Source organism: Ranitomeya imitator, chromosome 5 (assembly GCF_032444005.1).
Source record: "Ranitomeya imitator isolate aRanImi1 chromosome 5, aRanImi1.pri, whole genome shotgun sequence".
NCBI lineage: Eukaryota > Metazoa > Chordata > Amphibia > Anura > Dendrobatidae > Ranitomeya > Ranitomeya imitator.
This window is the reverse complement of record NC_091286.1, coordinates 442,840,959-442,853,533: the sequence shown is the minus strand read 5'-3', so window position 1 is coordinate 442,853,533 and position 12,575 is coordinate 442,840,959. Positions and strand designations below refer to the sequence as shown.

General features: G+C 43.1%; 1 protein-coding gene across 3 annotated transcripts in view; it reads left to right on the top strand.

Moving 5' to 3' along the window:
- The window catches only part of LOC138638128 (probable cation-transporting ATPase 13A4), a 161,586-nt gene that overhangs the window by 71,427 nt on the left and 77,584 nt on the right, over window positions 1-12,575 (top strand). For all 3 annotated transcript variants that reach the window (XM_069727159.1, XM_069727161.1, XM_069727160.1), the window contains one exon: window positions 9,039-9,100. In XM_069727159.1, the coding sequence (XP_069583260.1) occupies window positions 9,039-9,100 (62 nt within the window). The remainder of the gene's footprint in view (window positions 1-9,038; window positions 9,101-12,575) is intronic.

Here is a 12,575-nt window from a genome sequence, read left to right as displayed (position 1 = left end):
ACAGACGTCTGAATGGGCTGTGTTTCTACTGTGGTGATTCCACTCATGCTATCTCTGATTGTCCTAAACGGTTCGCTAGGTCTGCCACCATTGGTACGGTACTGTCAAAATTTCTTCTGTCCGTTACCTTGATCTGCTCTTTGTCATCGTATTCTGTCATGGCATTTGTGGATTCAGGCGCTGCCCTGAATTTGATGGACTTGGAGTATGCTAAGCGTTGTGGGTTTCTCTTAGAGCCCTTGCAGTGTCCTATTCCATTGAGAGGAATTGATGCCACGCCTTTGGCCAAGAATAAGCCTCAATACTGGACCCAGCTGACCATGTGCATGGCTCCTGCACATCAGGAGGTTATTCGCTTTCTGGTGTTGCATAATCTGCATGATGTGGTCGTGTTGGGGTTGCTATGGCTACAAGCCCATAATCCAGTATTAGATTGGAAATCCATGTCGGTGTCCAGCTGGGGTTGTCAGGGGGTACATGGTGATGTTCCATTTCTGTCAATTTCGTCATCCACCCTTTCTGAGGTTCCAGAGTTCTTGTCTGATTACCGGGATGTATTTGATGAGCCCAAGTCCGATGCCCTACCTCCGCATAGGGATTGTGATTGTGCTATCAATTTGATTCCTGGTAGTAAATTCCCAAAAGGTCGACTGTTTAATTTATCCGTGCCTGAGCACGCCGCTATGCGCAGTTATGTGAAGGAATCCCTGGAGAAGGGGCATATTCGCCCGTCATCGTCACCATTAGGAGCAGGGTTCTTTTTTGTAGCCAAGAAGGATGGTTCGCTGAGACCTTGTATAGATTACCGCCTTCTAAATAAGATCACGGTTAAATTTCAGTACCCCTTGCCATTGTTATCTGATTTGTTTGCTCGGATTAAGGGGGCTAGTTGGTTCACCAAGATAGATCTTCGTGGTGCGTATAATCTGGTGCGAATCAGGCAAGGAGATGAATGGAAAACTGCATTTAATACGCCCGAGGGTCATTTTGAGTATCTAGTGATGCCATTCGGACTTGCCAATGCTCCATCAGTGTTTCAGTCCTTTATGCATGACATCTTCCGAGAGTACCTGGATAAATTCCTGATTGTGTACTTGGATGACATTTTGATCTTCTCGGATGATTGGGAGTCTCATGTGAAGCAGGTCAGAACGGTTTTTCAGGTCCTGCGTGCTAATTCTTTGTTTGTGAAGGGATCAAAGTGTCTCTTTGGTGTGCAGAAGGTTTCATTTTTGGGGTTCATCTTTTCCCCTTCTACTATTGAGATGGATCCTGTTAAGGTCCAAGCCATCCATGATTGGACTCAGCCGACATCTCTGAAAAGTCTGCAAAAGTTCCTGGGCTTTGCTAATTTTTATCGTCGCTTCATCTGCAATTTTTCTAGTATTGCCAAACCATTGACCGATTTGACCAAGAAGGGTGCTGATTTGGTCAATTGGTCTTCTGCTGCTGTGGAAGCTTTTCAAGACTTGAAGCGTCGTTTTTCTTCTGCCCCTGTGTTGTGTCAACCAGATGTTTCTCTTCCGTTCCAGGTCGAGGTTGATGCTTCTGAGATTGGAGCAGGGGCTGTTTTGTCGCAGAGAGGTTCTGATTGCTCAGTGATGAAACCATGCGCTTTTTTTTCCAGGAAGTTTTCGCCTGCTGAGCGAAATTATGATGTGGGCAAACGAGAGTTGCTGGCCATGAAGTGGGCATTCGAGGAGTGGCGTCATTGGCTTGAAGGAGCTAAGCATCGCGTGGTGGTATTGACTGATCATAAGAACTTGACTTATCTTGAGTCTGCTAAGCGGTTGAATCCTAGACAGGCTCGTTGGTCGCTGTTTTTTGCCCGTTTTGACTTTGTGATTTCGTACCTTCCGGGCTCTAAAAATGTGAAGGCGGATGCTCTGTCTAGGAGTTTTGTGCCCGACTCTCCGGGTTTGTCTGAGCCGGCGGGTATCCTCAAGGAAGTAGTAATTGTGTCTGCCATCTCCCCTGATTTGCGGCGGGTGCTGCAAAAATTTCAGGCTAATAAACCTGATCGTTGTCCAGCGGAGAGACTGTTTGTCCCTGATAGGTGGACCAGTAAAGTTATCTCTGAGGTTCATTGTTCGGTGTTGGCTGGTCATCCTGGAACCTTTGGTACCAGAGAGTTGGTGGCTAGATCCTTTTGGTGGCCGTCTCTGTCGCGGGATGTTCGTGTTTTTGTGCAGTCCTGTGGGATTTGTGCTCGGGCTAAGCCCTGCTGTTCTCGTGCCAGTGGGTTGCTTTTGCCCTTGCCGGTCCCGAAGAGGCCTTGGACACATATCTCTATGGATTTTATTTCTGATCTTCCCGTTTCTCAAAAGATGTCAGTCGTTTGGGTGGTCTGTGATCGCTTTTCTAAGATGGTCCATCTGGTACCCTTGTCTAAATTGCCTTCCTCCTCTGATTTGGTGCCATTGTTCTTCCAGCATGTGGTTCGTTTACATGGCATTCCAGAGAATATCGTTTCTGACAGAGGTTCCCAGTTTGTTTCAAGGTTTTGGCGAGCCTTTTGTGGTAGGATGGGCATTGACTTGTCTTTTTCCTCGGCTTTCCATCCTCAGACTAATGGCCAGACCGAACGAACCAATCAGACCTTGGAAACATATCTGAGATGCTTTGTTTCTGCCGATCTTGATGACTGGGTGTCCTTTTTGCCTTTGGCTGAGTTCGCCCTTAATAATCGGGCCAGCTCGGCTACCTTGGTTTCGCCATTTTTCTGCAATTCTGGGTTCCATCCTCGTTTCTCTTCAGGACAGGTTGAGTCTTCGGACTGTCCTGGTGTGGATACTGTGGTGGACAGGTTGCAGCAGATTTGGACTCATGTAGTGGACAATTTGACCTTGTCCCAGGAGAAGGCTCAACGTTTCGCTAATCGCAGACGCCGTGTGGGTCCCCGACTTCGTGTTGGGGATCTGGTTTGGTTATCTTCTCGTCATATTCCTATGAAGGTTTCCTCTCCTAAGTTTAAACCTCGTTTCATTGGTCCATATAGGATTTCTGAGGTTCTTAATCCTGTGTCTTTTCGTCTGACCCTTCCAGATTCTTTTTCCATACATAACGTATTCCATAGGTCATTGTTGCGGAGATACGTGGCACCTATGGTTCCATCTGTTGATCCTCCTGCCCCGGTTTTGGTGGAGGGGGAATTGGATATGTATATTGTGGAGAAGATTTTGGATTCTCGTGTTTCTAGACGGAAACTCCAGTATCTGGTTAAATGGAAGGGTTATGCTCAGGAAGATAATTCCTGGGTTTTTGCCTCTGATGTCCATGCTCCCGATCTTGTTCGTGCCTTTCATGTGGCTCATCCTGGTCGGCCTGGGGGCTCTGGTGAGGGTTCAGTGACCCCTCCTCAAGGGGGGGGTACTGTTGTGAATTCTGTGGCAGAGCTCCCTCCTGTGGTCACAAGTGGTACTTCGGCTGATTCTCTCTGTGAGCTTCTGTTGGTGGAGGGAAGTGGTACTGCGGCTTCTGAGCTTCCTCCCTCAGGTGATCTGGTGAGGTTGTTAGGTGCTTCTCTACTTAACTCCACCTAATGCTTTGATCCTGGCTTCCTGTCAATGTTCCAGTGTTGGACTTGCTGTTCCCTGGATCATTCCTGTGGCCTGCTGCTCTGCATAGCTAAGTTCTTCTTTGCTATTTGTTTGCTATTTTTTCTGTCCAGCTTGTCTAATTTGTTGCTGGAAGCTCTGGGACGCAAAGGGTGTACCTCCGTGCCGTTAGTTCGGTACGGAGGGTCTTTTTGCCCCCTTTGCGTGGTTTTCTTTAGGGTTTTGTGTAGACCGCAAAGTTACCTTTTCTATCCTCGATCTGTTAAGAAAGTCGGGCCTCACTTTGCTGAATCTATTTCATCTCTATGTTTGTGTTTTCATCTTAACTCACAGTCATTATATGTGGGGGGCTGCCTTTTCCTTTGGGGTATTTCTCTGAGGCAAGGTAGGCTTATTTTCTATCTTCAGGCTAGTTAGTTTCTCAGGCTGTGCCGAGTTGCATAGGCAGAGTTAGGCGCAATCCACGGCTGCCTCTAGTGTTGTTTGGAGAGGATTAGGGATTGCGGTCTGCAGAGTTCCCACGTCTCAGAGCTCGTTCTATGATTTTGGGTTATTGTCAGATCACTGTATGTGCTCTGACCGCTATGTCCATTGTAGTACTGAATTGCCTTTCATAACACCCATCCTGCAGAACATCACTACTTTCAGACCATTATTCAGATCCTCATCCTTCAGAACATCACTCCTTTTTGCCCCCTGTTCACAGCCCTATCCTGCAGTACTTTAATCATTTTGCTGTGTATTCACGGTGTCATCCTACAATATTGCACTCCCAACATTTATAGAATGCCCTATCCTGCAATATATCACTCCTCTCATTAATATACAGCTCCACCCTACAGAAAATCACTCCTTTTTGCCTCTAGTCACAGCTACGTTTTGCAGACCATCACTACTTTTTGGTCCCTATACACAGCCACATCTTGCAGAACACCACTCCTTTTTATCCCCTATTAAGAGCCCCCTCCTGCAGTAAGTCACTCCTCTTACTGACTTTCATACACAACCACTGCTGTTGATTGGTGTTATGAGCTTTGCACTGTTATGAGGAAGGCTCCATTCCTTCCTATGATATAATCCCTAACTTTAGTTGGCCCAGTCTCGAACAGCAGAATGTAAGGGAGAAGCTGGGTACAGAGCTTTCAGAATAAGGATGCAGTGATACGTCATGCTGCATGACCGTATTGTCGCTTTAACAACTCTGTGCTCACTTATTCAGTGAGGAGACAGTGTGCAGAAAACAAGCTGCCTCCTTATTGAATATTGAAAAGAAGTGGATTGGTGCACCCCCCTGTTGCCTGGTGGTCTGCCCTCTGTGCAATCACTAATATGCTGCCATTTTTTCATGTCTTCGAATGCTTTGTGGGAATGAGGAGTCCTACCAGTTATCCCAAACTTCATTTATTAAAAGCTGTAGAGTGGAGTTCAGTCACTTGGTTCCCCATTAAAATAGGACAATTGTTCACCAAAGAATTACAACAGATTGCCTGTGCTGAACGTAACTGCAAACACAGTGGCACAGGAGCTTATTGGGCACGGTTTTAATAGTGGGTACAATATACCTATTGATTTCAGCTCTGAGATGACGCACAAGAGATTGTTTTCAATGCACACAAGATGGCACAATTGCTAAATGCTGCAGAATTAACAGAATAACTAAAACACTGAACAATTGTTGTCACTTCTGAGGGGTCACATCCAGGACCATGTTACTTTACACAGCCACAGGAATTACCTCCTCCTGAATATCCAAATGTTATCCCACACGCTACCCATGCCGTATACTCTAAAGCCATATTATTTTCATCCCTAACTCTACCTGTTTTTGTTAGCACTATCCTTTTCTCAAGAATTCTAGTTCATCTCTATCTAGGCCCTACATCAAGAATCCTAGGTTCTATATACCTACCATGGCATGCAAAAGTAATCACCCCCTTGGCTTTTTACATATTTTTTTACATTACATCCTATGTTTAAATATTGTTGTAATCCGATTTGTGTGTGATGCATGAGATCTAAATAGTTGGTGAAATGAAGTGTGAAAAATATAGGCATAAACTAAATGTATGGAATCAAATAACTAAAAATTGGCATGTGCATATGCACTCGTACCCCTTTTGCGATGAAGCCCCTATACATTTCTGGTGCAAGCAACTACCTTCATAAATCACATGCTTAGTAAAGGGAAGTTCACCTGTGTACAATCTAAGTGGCACATGGTCTGTCAGTATATACACTTTATCTTTTCTGAAAGGCCACAGAGGCTGCAACACCATTAAGCAAGAGGCACCACTAATCAAACAACACCGTGAAGACCAAAGAAATCTCCAAACAGGTCAGGGACAAAGTCTGTGAGAAGTCCAAGTTAGGGTTGGGTTAGAAAAAAATATCCCAATCTCTGATGAACCCCCAGAGCACCATCAAATCCATTATCATCAAATCGCAAGAACATGGAATCACAACAGACCTGCCAAGAGAGGGCAGCCCACCAAAACTCTCTGGGCAAGAAGGGCAGTAATCAGAGAGGCAGCATCGAGACCAAAATTAACCCTGAAAAAGCTGCAGAGTTCCCAAGTAGAGACAGGAGTATTTGTCCATACGACCACATTAAGCAACTCCATAGAGGTCACCCTTATGGAAGAGTGGGTAGAAAAAAGCCTTTACTTACACACAATTGTAAGGCTTGTTTTGAGTTTGCCAAAAGACATGTTTAGGAGGCTCCCTAAATGTATGGATGAAGGTGCTGTGGTCAGATGAGAGCAAAATTGAACTTTTGGCCACCAAGGTAAATGCTACATCTAGCGCCAAACCAAAAACAGCTCATCACTCCAAGAACACCATCCCCACTGTAAAGCATGGTGCTGTGGGGATGTTTTTCGGCAGCAGGGACATAGAAAATGGTCTGAGAGGAGAGGAAGATGGATGGTACGAAATACAGGGATATTCTTGAGCAAAACCTGTTTCAGTCTATCAGTGATTTGAGACTGGGACAAAGGTTCAATTTTCAACAGGATAATGACTCAAAACATACTGCTAAAGCAGCACTCGGCGAAACTTGTAAATATTTTGGAGCAGCCAAGCCAAAGCCCAGACCTTAATCCCATTGAAAATCTATGAAAGATTATTGCTGTTCACCAGAGGACACCATCTAACTTGAAGGAGCTGGAGCAGTTTAGCTTTTAGTAATAGAGACTTATTCAAAGTGACTTATAGCTGTTATTGCTGCAAAAGGAGGCCCTTCAAAGTACTGACTTTGTTGGGCTGAATATTTATGCCCACTGAAGTTTTCAATAATTTTGTCCTATTTGCTATCTGCTTAAAAAAAAAAAGCAAATGTTCATAGTTGTAGACATGTTCTGTACATATACTGATACAAACCCTCAAAAAGTGAAATTCCAGGTTTAATGTAGCAAAACAGGACAAATACTTTCAAGAGCCACTGTAGTTACTGATTCTCTCTATCCAGGCCATTACCTCAAAGAACTTGATCTTCTTTCAGCTAAATACCTGTTTTTCAGAGCATTTTCCCTATTTGTTCAGACCCTGCACTTCAAGAGTCCCATTACACTTTACTTAGACCCTATTCTTCTGGAGTCCCACATTAACCCTTCAAGCACCTCCATTCACACTGACTCGGCAGTCACAGCAGGTTTCCCCAAAGCTACACCCAACTGTGGAGAAATGAAGACAGTGGGTGCTCTCATCTGCTGGCCCTGCTGCCTTTAGTAAGTCTGCATGGACCAGGGCTCATACCACTGAATGCCCGCTCTATCTCACCATGGGCAATACACTTTGCAGACAACACAGGGTTAGGATAAAACAGTGTGGCAATACTTTATTGAACCACAATACCCAATAGCAAACAGAACAAACCCAGCAATTACCCCAAGATGGTGCACATTTCAGGGTCTCACCCTTCCGCTGACTAGCCGGGAGAATGGTAGATGCTATGTCTGAGCTCCTAGGGTCACTACTCATCCTGTGATACACACACTGAGAAGAGATATCAACAAGCATAGGGAGATGATGGAGAACAGTCCATTGCGTCTGTACAAGGTCCAAAGCCAGTTGATATGATGTCAGAGCTCCCAAGGTCGCTATTTCACCTGTGATACACACACAGAGAAAAGGCAATGACAAGCGTAGGGAGATGACAGAAAAGTCAATAGAGTCCATACAAATAGTATATATACTAGTGCAGCGGCGCTGGTGGTGCAGCATAAACAGCAGCAAGTTACCCCCTTACCACATAGGGGGAAAAAAAGGGGAAATAATATATATGAATGATAAAACAATCAATCAAACTTGCGCTAGGCACGCATTTCCTAGCGCAAGTTTGATTGATTGTTTTATCATTCATATATATTAGAGTCCGTACAAAGTCCAAAGCCAGAGTCAAGAGTCACTACCTGGCTTATCCGACATCTCTATGGAACCAGGCGACCAGCGGGTCCCAAAACCTGGCTTTCTTCAAACATATCCATGATTCAGAGATGGTCACTGGATCAGATCTGTGTCCTTTTAACCGGAGCCAAAAAACCCTAGGTTGTTTCCTATAGAATGATAGATCCATGTCCCTCGTGATGGTGCCATGATGAATTGGCTGCAGTCCTGTCTCTCGTCCGTTGGGTGTTTTGCAGAATGTCCGGCTGGTAGCTATTTCTTAATTCAGTTTTAGTGATGAGATCTCTCAGTCTTTTTATACCCGAGGCATGTAAGCTATTTTTAGAATTACCTAGTGTCCTTCAGTCCACCTCACAGCCTTTCCCTATCTACTTTCGAAGTCAGCAAGCTGATTTCAGAATACAATGCACAATTAGCACATCAGTAAACCTCAATAGGGAAAGATAAATACATACTATGTACAAGTCACTATTACAGACTTACAGAGTATGTTAAATGGTATATTAGTTTGCAAGTCTGTCTTCTTGACCCACCAGAAATAAACACTTAAATCCACAAGCCAATATGCAGATAAAAAGTCAATTCTTGGTTTGTTAAAACATAGTCATTAGGGAAATTAAGATACAATCTGGTTTCTTCACACGAACCAAGTCTATCCAGCCTCAGTGGTAGTATACTTAGAGAATAGTATCTTTCTATGTAGCCCCCTCAGTAGCTCAGGTATTTACTAATAGTAACAGTGTTTAGCTCACCATCTTTTCTGTGATTTCCATGCTGAATCTGCTGTATGGCTTGTCAACGCACATGGACTGCTTCTTCCAAGTTCAATGACACACCCCAGTGCACTTCTAGTTTGATTTGAATATGTCTTCATAATTAGATTTATCATGATTGGAACATCAGATCTTTACTAAAATGGTATCATTTTAAATGTGGGACAGGTACTTAGACAGCCAAACCACTACTTCCATAAGTGCAAAGGTGCTGACAGGTTCCTTTTAAAGCTTTATTTTGTTTGACTTCATTTTGTTTGACTTCATTTTAAAAATCTTTAATTGAAATCTTTTAATATTATAGACAGGAACTTTAACAGAAGATGGCCTTGATTTAATGGGTATGATACCGTCAGGAGGTCCAAGGTACAGTATACCTATTTTGTTTCATATTTTTGTTGTGTTATATTTTTTATTTTAAAGCATACGGAAAAGATCTTGTAAATATTGTGGATGATGTTTAACTAGATATACTACCAGACATCTAAATTTAATAAAAAATTATAATATATAATAATATTACAAAGATGCAAATGATTACGTAGTTTCACTTTAAAACTTGGCCACATATATAGCTCTGGCAAAAATTAAGAGAGCACCACATCAAAACCCTGTCATGGGCAACCCAATCTCCAGACCTGTACCCCATTGAAAACCTCTGGAATGTAATCAAGAGGATGATGGATAGTCACAAGCCATCAAACAAAGAACTGCTTACATTTTTGTGCCAGAAGCAGTGCTAGGGTATAGGGGCACGTAGAATGGTCCACTGCGGATATTTCCGCAGCAGATTTGATAAATCCGCAGGGCAAAAACACTGCATTTTCCTGCGGATTTATTGCGGATTTACCGCGGTTTTGTTACGGATTCTACTACGGTTTTACACCTGTGGTTTTCTATTATGGAGCAGGTGTAAAACCGCTGTGGATTCCGCACAAAGAATTGACATGCTGCGGAATATAAACCGCTGCGTTTCCGTGATTTTTTTCCACAGCATGTGCACTGCGGATTGCATTTCCCATAGGTTTACATGGTACTGTAAATGCATGGGAAACCGCTGCGGACCCGCAGCTGCGGAAACGCTGCGGATTCGCAGCAAAATCCAGAGCATGTGAACATGGCCTTAAAGACTGGCGGAAAGCATGCTAAGACGCATGAAAGCTGTGATTAAAAATCATGGTTATTCCATAAAATATTGATTTCTGAACTCTTCCTGAGTTAAAACATTAGTATTGTTGTTTCTAAATGATTATGATCTTGTATTCTTTGCATTATTTGAGTTATGAAAGCACTGTTTTTTTTATTTTCACCATTTCTCTTTTACAGAAAAAAATACAAAATTTATTGCTCGGAATGTTGTCAGGCATGTTGTCAGAAGTTTATAGAATAAACAATTTACATTTTACTCAAAAATATATCTATAAAGAGAAAAATCAGACGAACTGAACATTTTGCAGTGGTCTCTTAATTTTTGCCAGAGCAGTAGAATATCGCGCACTACATCAAGTGCATGTGTACAGAGAACATGCAGTTGGGCTAAAGGAAGAAATAACTATTTGGATTAGATTAAACAGAAAGATTAGAATGACATTTACATATGGGAAATATATATACTGCACTGATAACATTGATCCTGTTAAGTAACATTGATCCCATATGGAAGTAGCCAAGTATGTATGAAAGACTCCCCAGTAATTAGATTAGTTGGTATGCCATAATGAGAAGTGAAGGTAACAGTCACAACAACAGTGATAAGAACTCTCCGAAGCCAAAGAACCCATCAGAATGTTGTGAGGCTAAACAGGGCATGCACAAAAAACAAAAGCATCTTACCCATGATAACCTGTGTGTGGATATGCAGTAGAAGCAGCCCCAATGCGCATTTTGCATGGGCTTCCTGGGGGGGAGCTGTGACTCTCTGTGTGCAGGGACTTTATTATATAGGAGCATATAGGATAGCTTATTGCGTCCACACCTGTATGGGATGCCGTCAAACACCTGTGTATGGAGCGTGTTAGGAACCGGCGCATGCGCAGAGTCAGCATCACCACCGACGTTGCTTCTGCTCACAGTGGTGTGGTGAGTCAGAGGAAATCCATGGTGACATCAGATGCCCACAAACGTCACACTAGAGCGCCGTCGGCAATGCCCGCGATCATCAGACACACCGCTCTTGCTTCCGACCCGGACACCATTTTTGTAGAGGGCAGCAGAGCTGGAAACATTATCAATAGAAGAAAGCCCCAAAAATAACATGGTAGTTCGAAAGGGGACAATATCCACGTAATACATTCATAGAGGACCAAAACACATCAGCAAGGGACCACAGAACAGTATATACATCAGTAAAGTGACAAGTGAAACAAAGTGACAAGTGCAAAGACAATACCTCATGACAGAGTCAGACAAGTGGAAACAGACCCAAAGCGGTCAGATATATAATGTGCAATATACATAAGGGTATATAAATACCAAAGTGTGTGAACTAAAATATTTTTGAATCATAAATGGAGAATATATATTCTCAAGACAAAACATCAAAAATGCATAAATAATCTATATGTAAGGTCTAATTTTATTTGAATTAAATACACACTGTCATGATATTTCAGATAACATCCATTACAGGTCTAGTGTCACATATCCTATTCGATGTAAGGAATAGTCCATAGGTGGTGGGTAGGGTCCATATACAGTATAATGATCATCCATTTCACAGGTTCTTAAGGAAAAAGATTATCATAAAAGTATAACGTTCCAACTCACTCCAATTGTAGCACAGTTAAAAAATGCTCCACAAGAAGTATATTATGGTTTTCATAATGCCAAAGAGAATTACAAAAATATAAAAAAAAAAGAAAAAGACAACACACAGATTAAAATACAAGTCCTAGGAAATACGGAACTCATGAAATACAAGGGACAAGCAATGAGTGACCAGGAAGAAAAAGGTCAATTTATCAGAATGGGGTAAAACTTAGCTGTTCGTTTAGTCCTGCTGGTGTCATTGTGCCAAGTGTGGCAATCCAACAGCACTCCAGCTGAGCCAAATTCTGTTTCATATCACCGCCCAAAATACCCCCACACATTCTATCTATCCCCCTAACCCTCAGATCTGTAGGGTTACAATGATGATGCAGCCTGAAATGGCATGGGATTGTTTTGAGTGCCATGACATCAACCACGTCTCGTGCTGCTATGATGTTTCTTACGTGCTCGCAAACTTGTATGTGTAGCTCCCGTGACGTAAGACCAATATATAAAAGGTCACAAGTACATGTTGCATAGTACACGACATGCTCAGTACTCCACTGTTTGCTTTTCACTTTGTGCTGGAAAAGGGTGTTTGTTTATTTTGGCTATCCAGAGCGGTTTATGCAGTTTTAATAAAACTTTCCTGGACATTTCAACAACACCGCTTACTTTGCCTACCTAAACTGCAGCCTAGTGAGTACAGGCTCCTACAATAGGAGTTGCTAGAAGCACGGGCATGAATCCCAAGAGGCAGTGTGACTGCCGATACCGCATGTCCTGGATAAAAGCAGTTGCAGGAGGGAAATCTGATAGCATGGAGTAGCTTGTAAAGCATTTGGTCGAGGTGCAGCAGCAGCAACAGCTCGCCAGTTAACAGCAGCAAATGATGCAGCAAGAAACGAATAAGCTGTTGTCAAAGCAGCCACAACAGCAGCAGCAGCAGGAGGCGCTGACACGGCAGATGGAACTCTTCACAGAGGTGGTTCATGGGAGGATGACTGTTTCCCCCCCAACCCCAAGTGATGACTCATATGCCAGAAAGATGACCCTGGTGAATGATATTGAGGCTTTCCTGATGGTTTTCGAG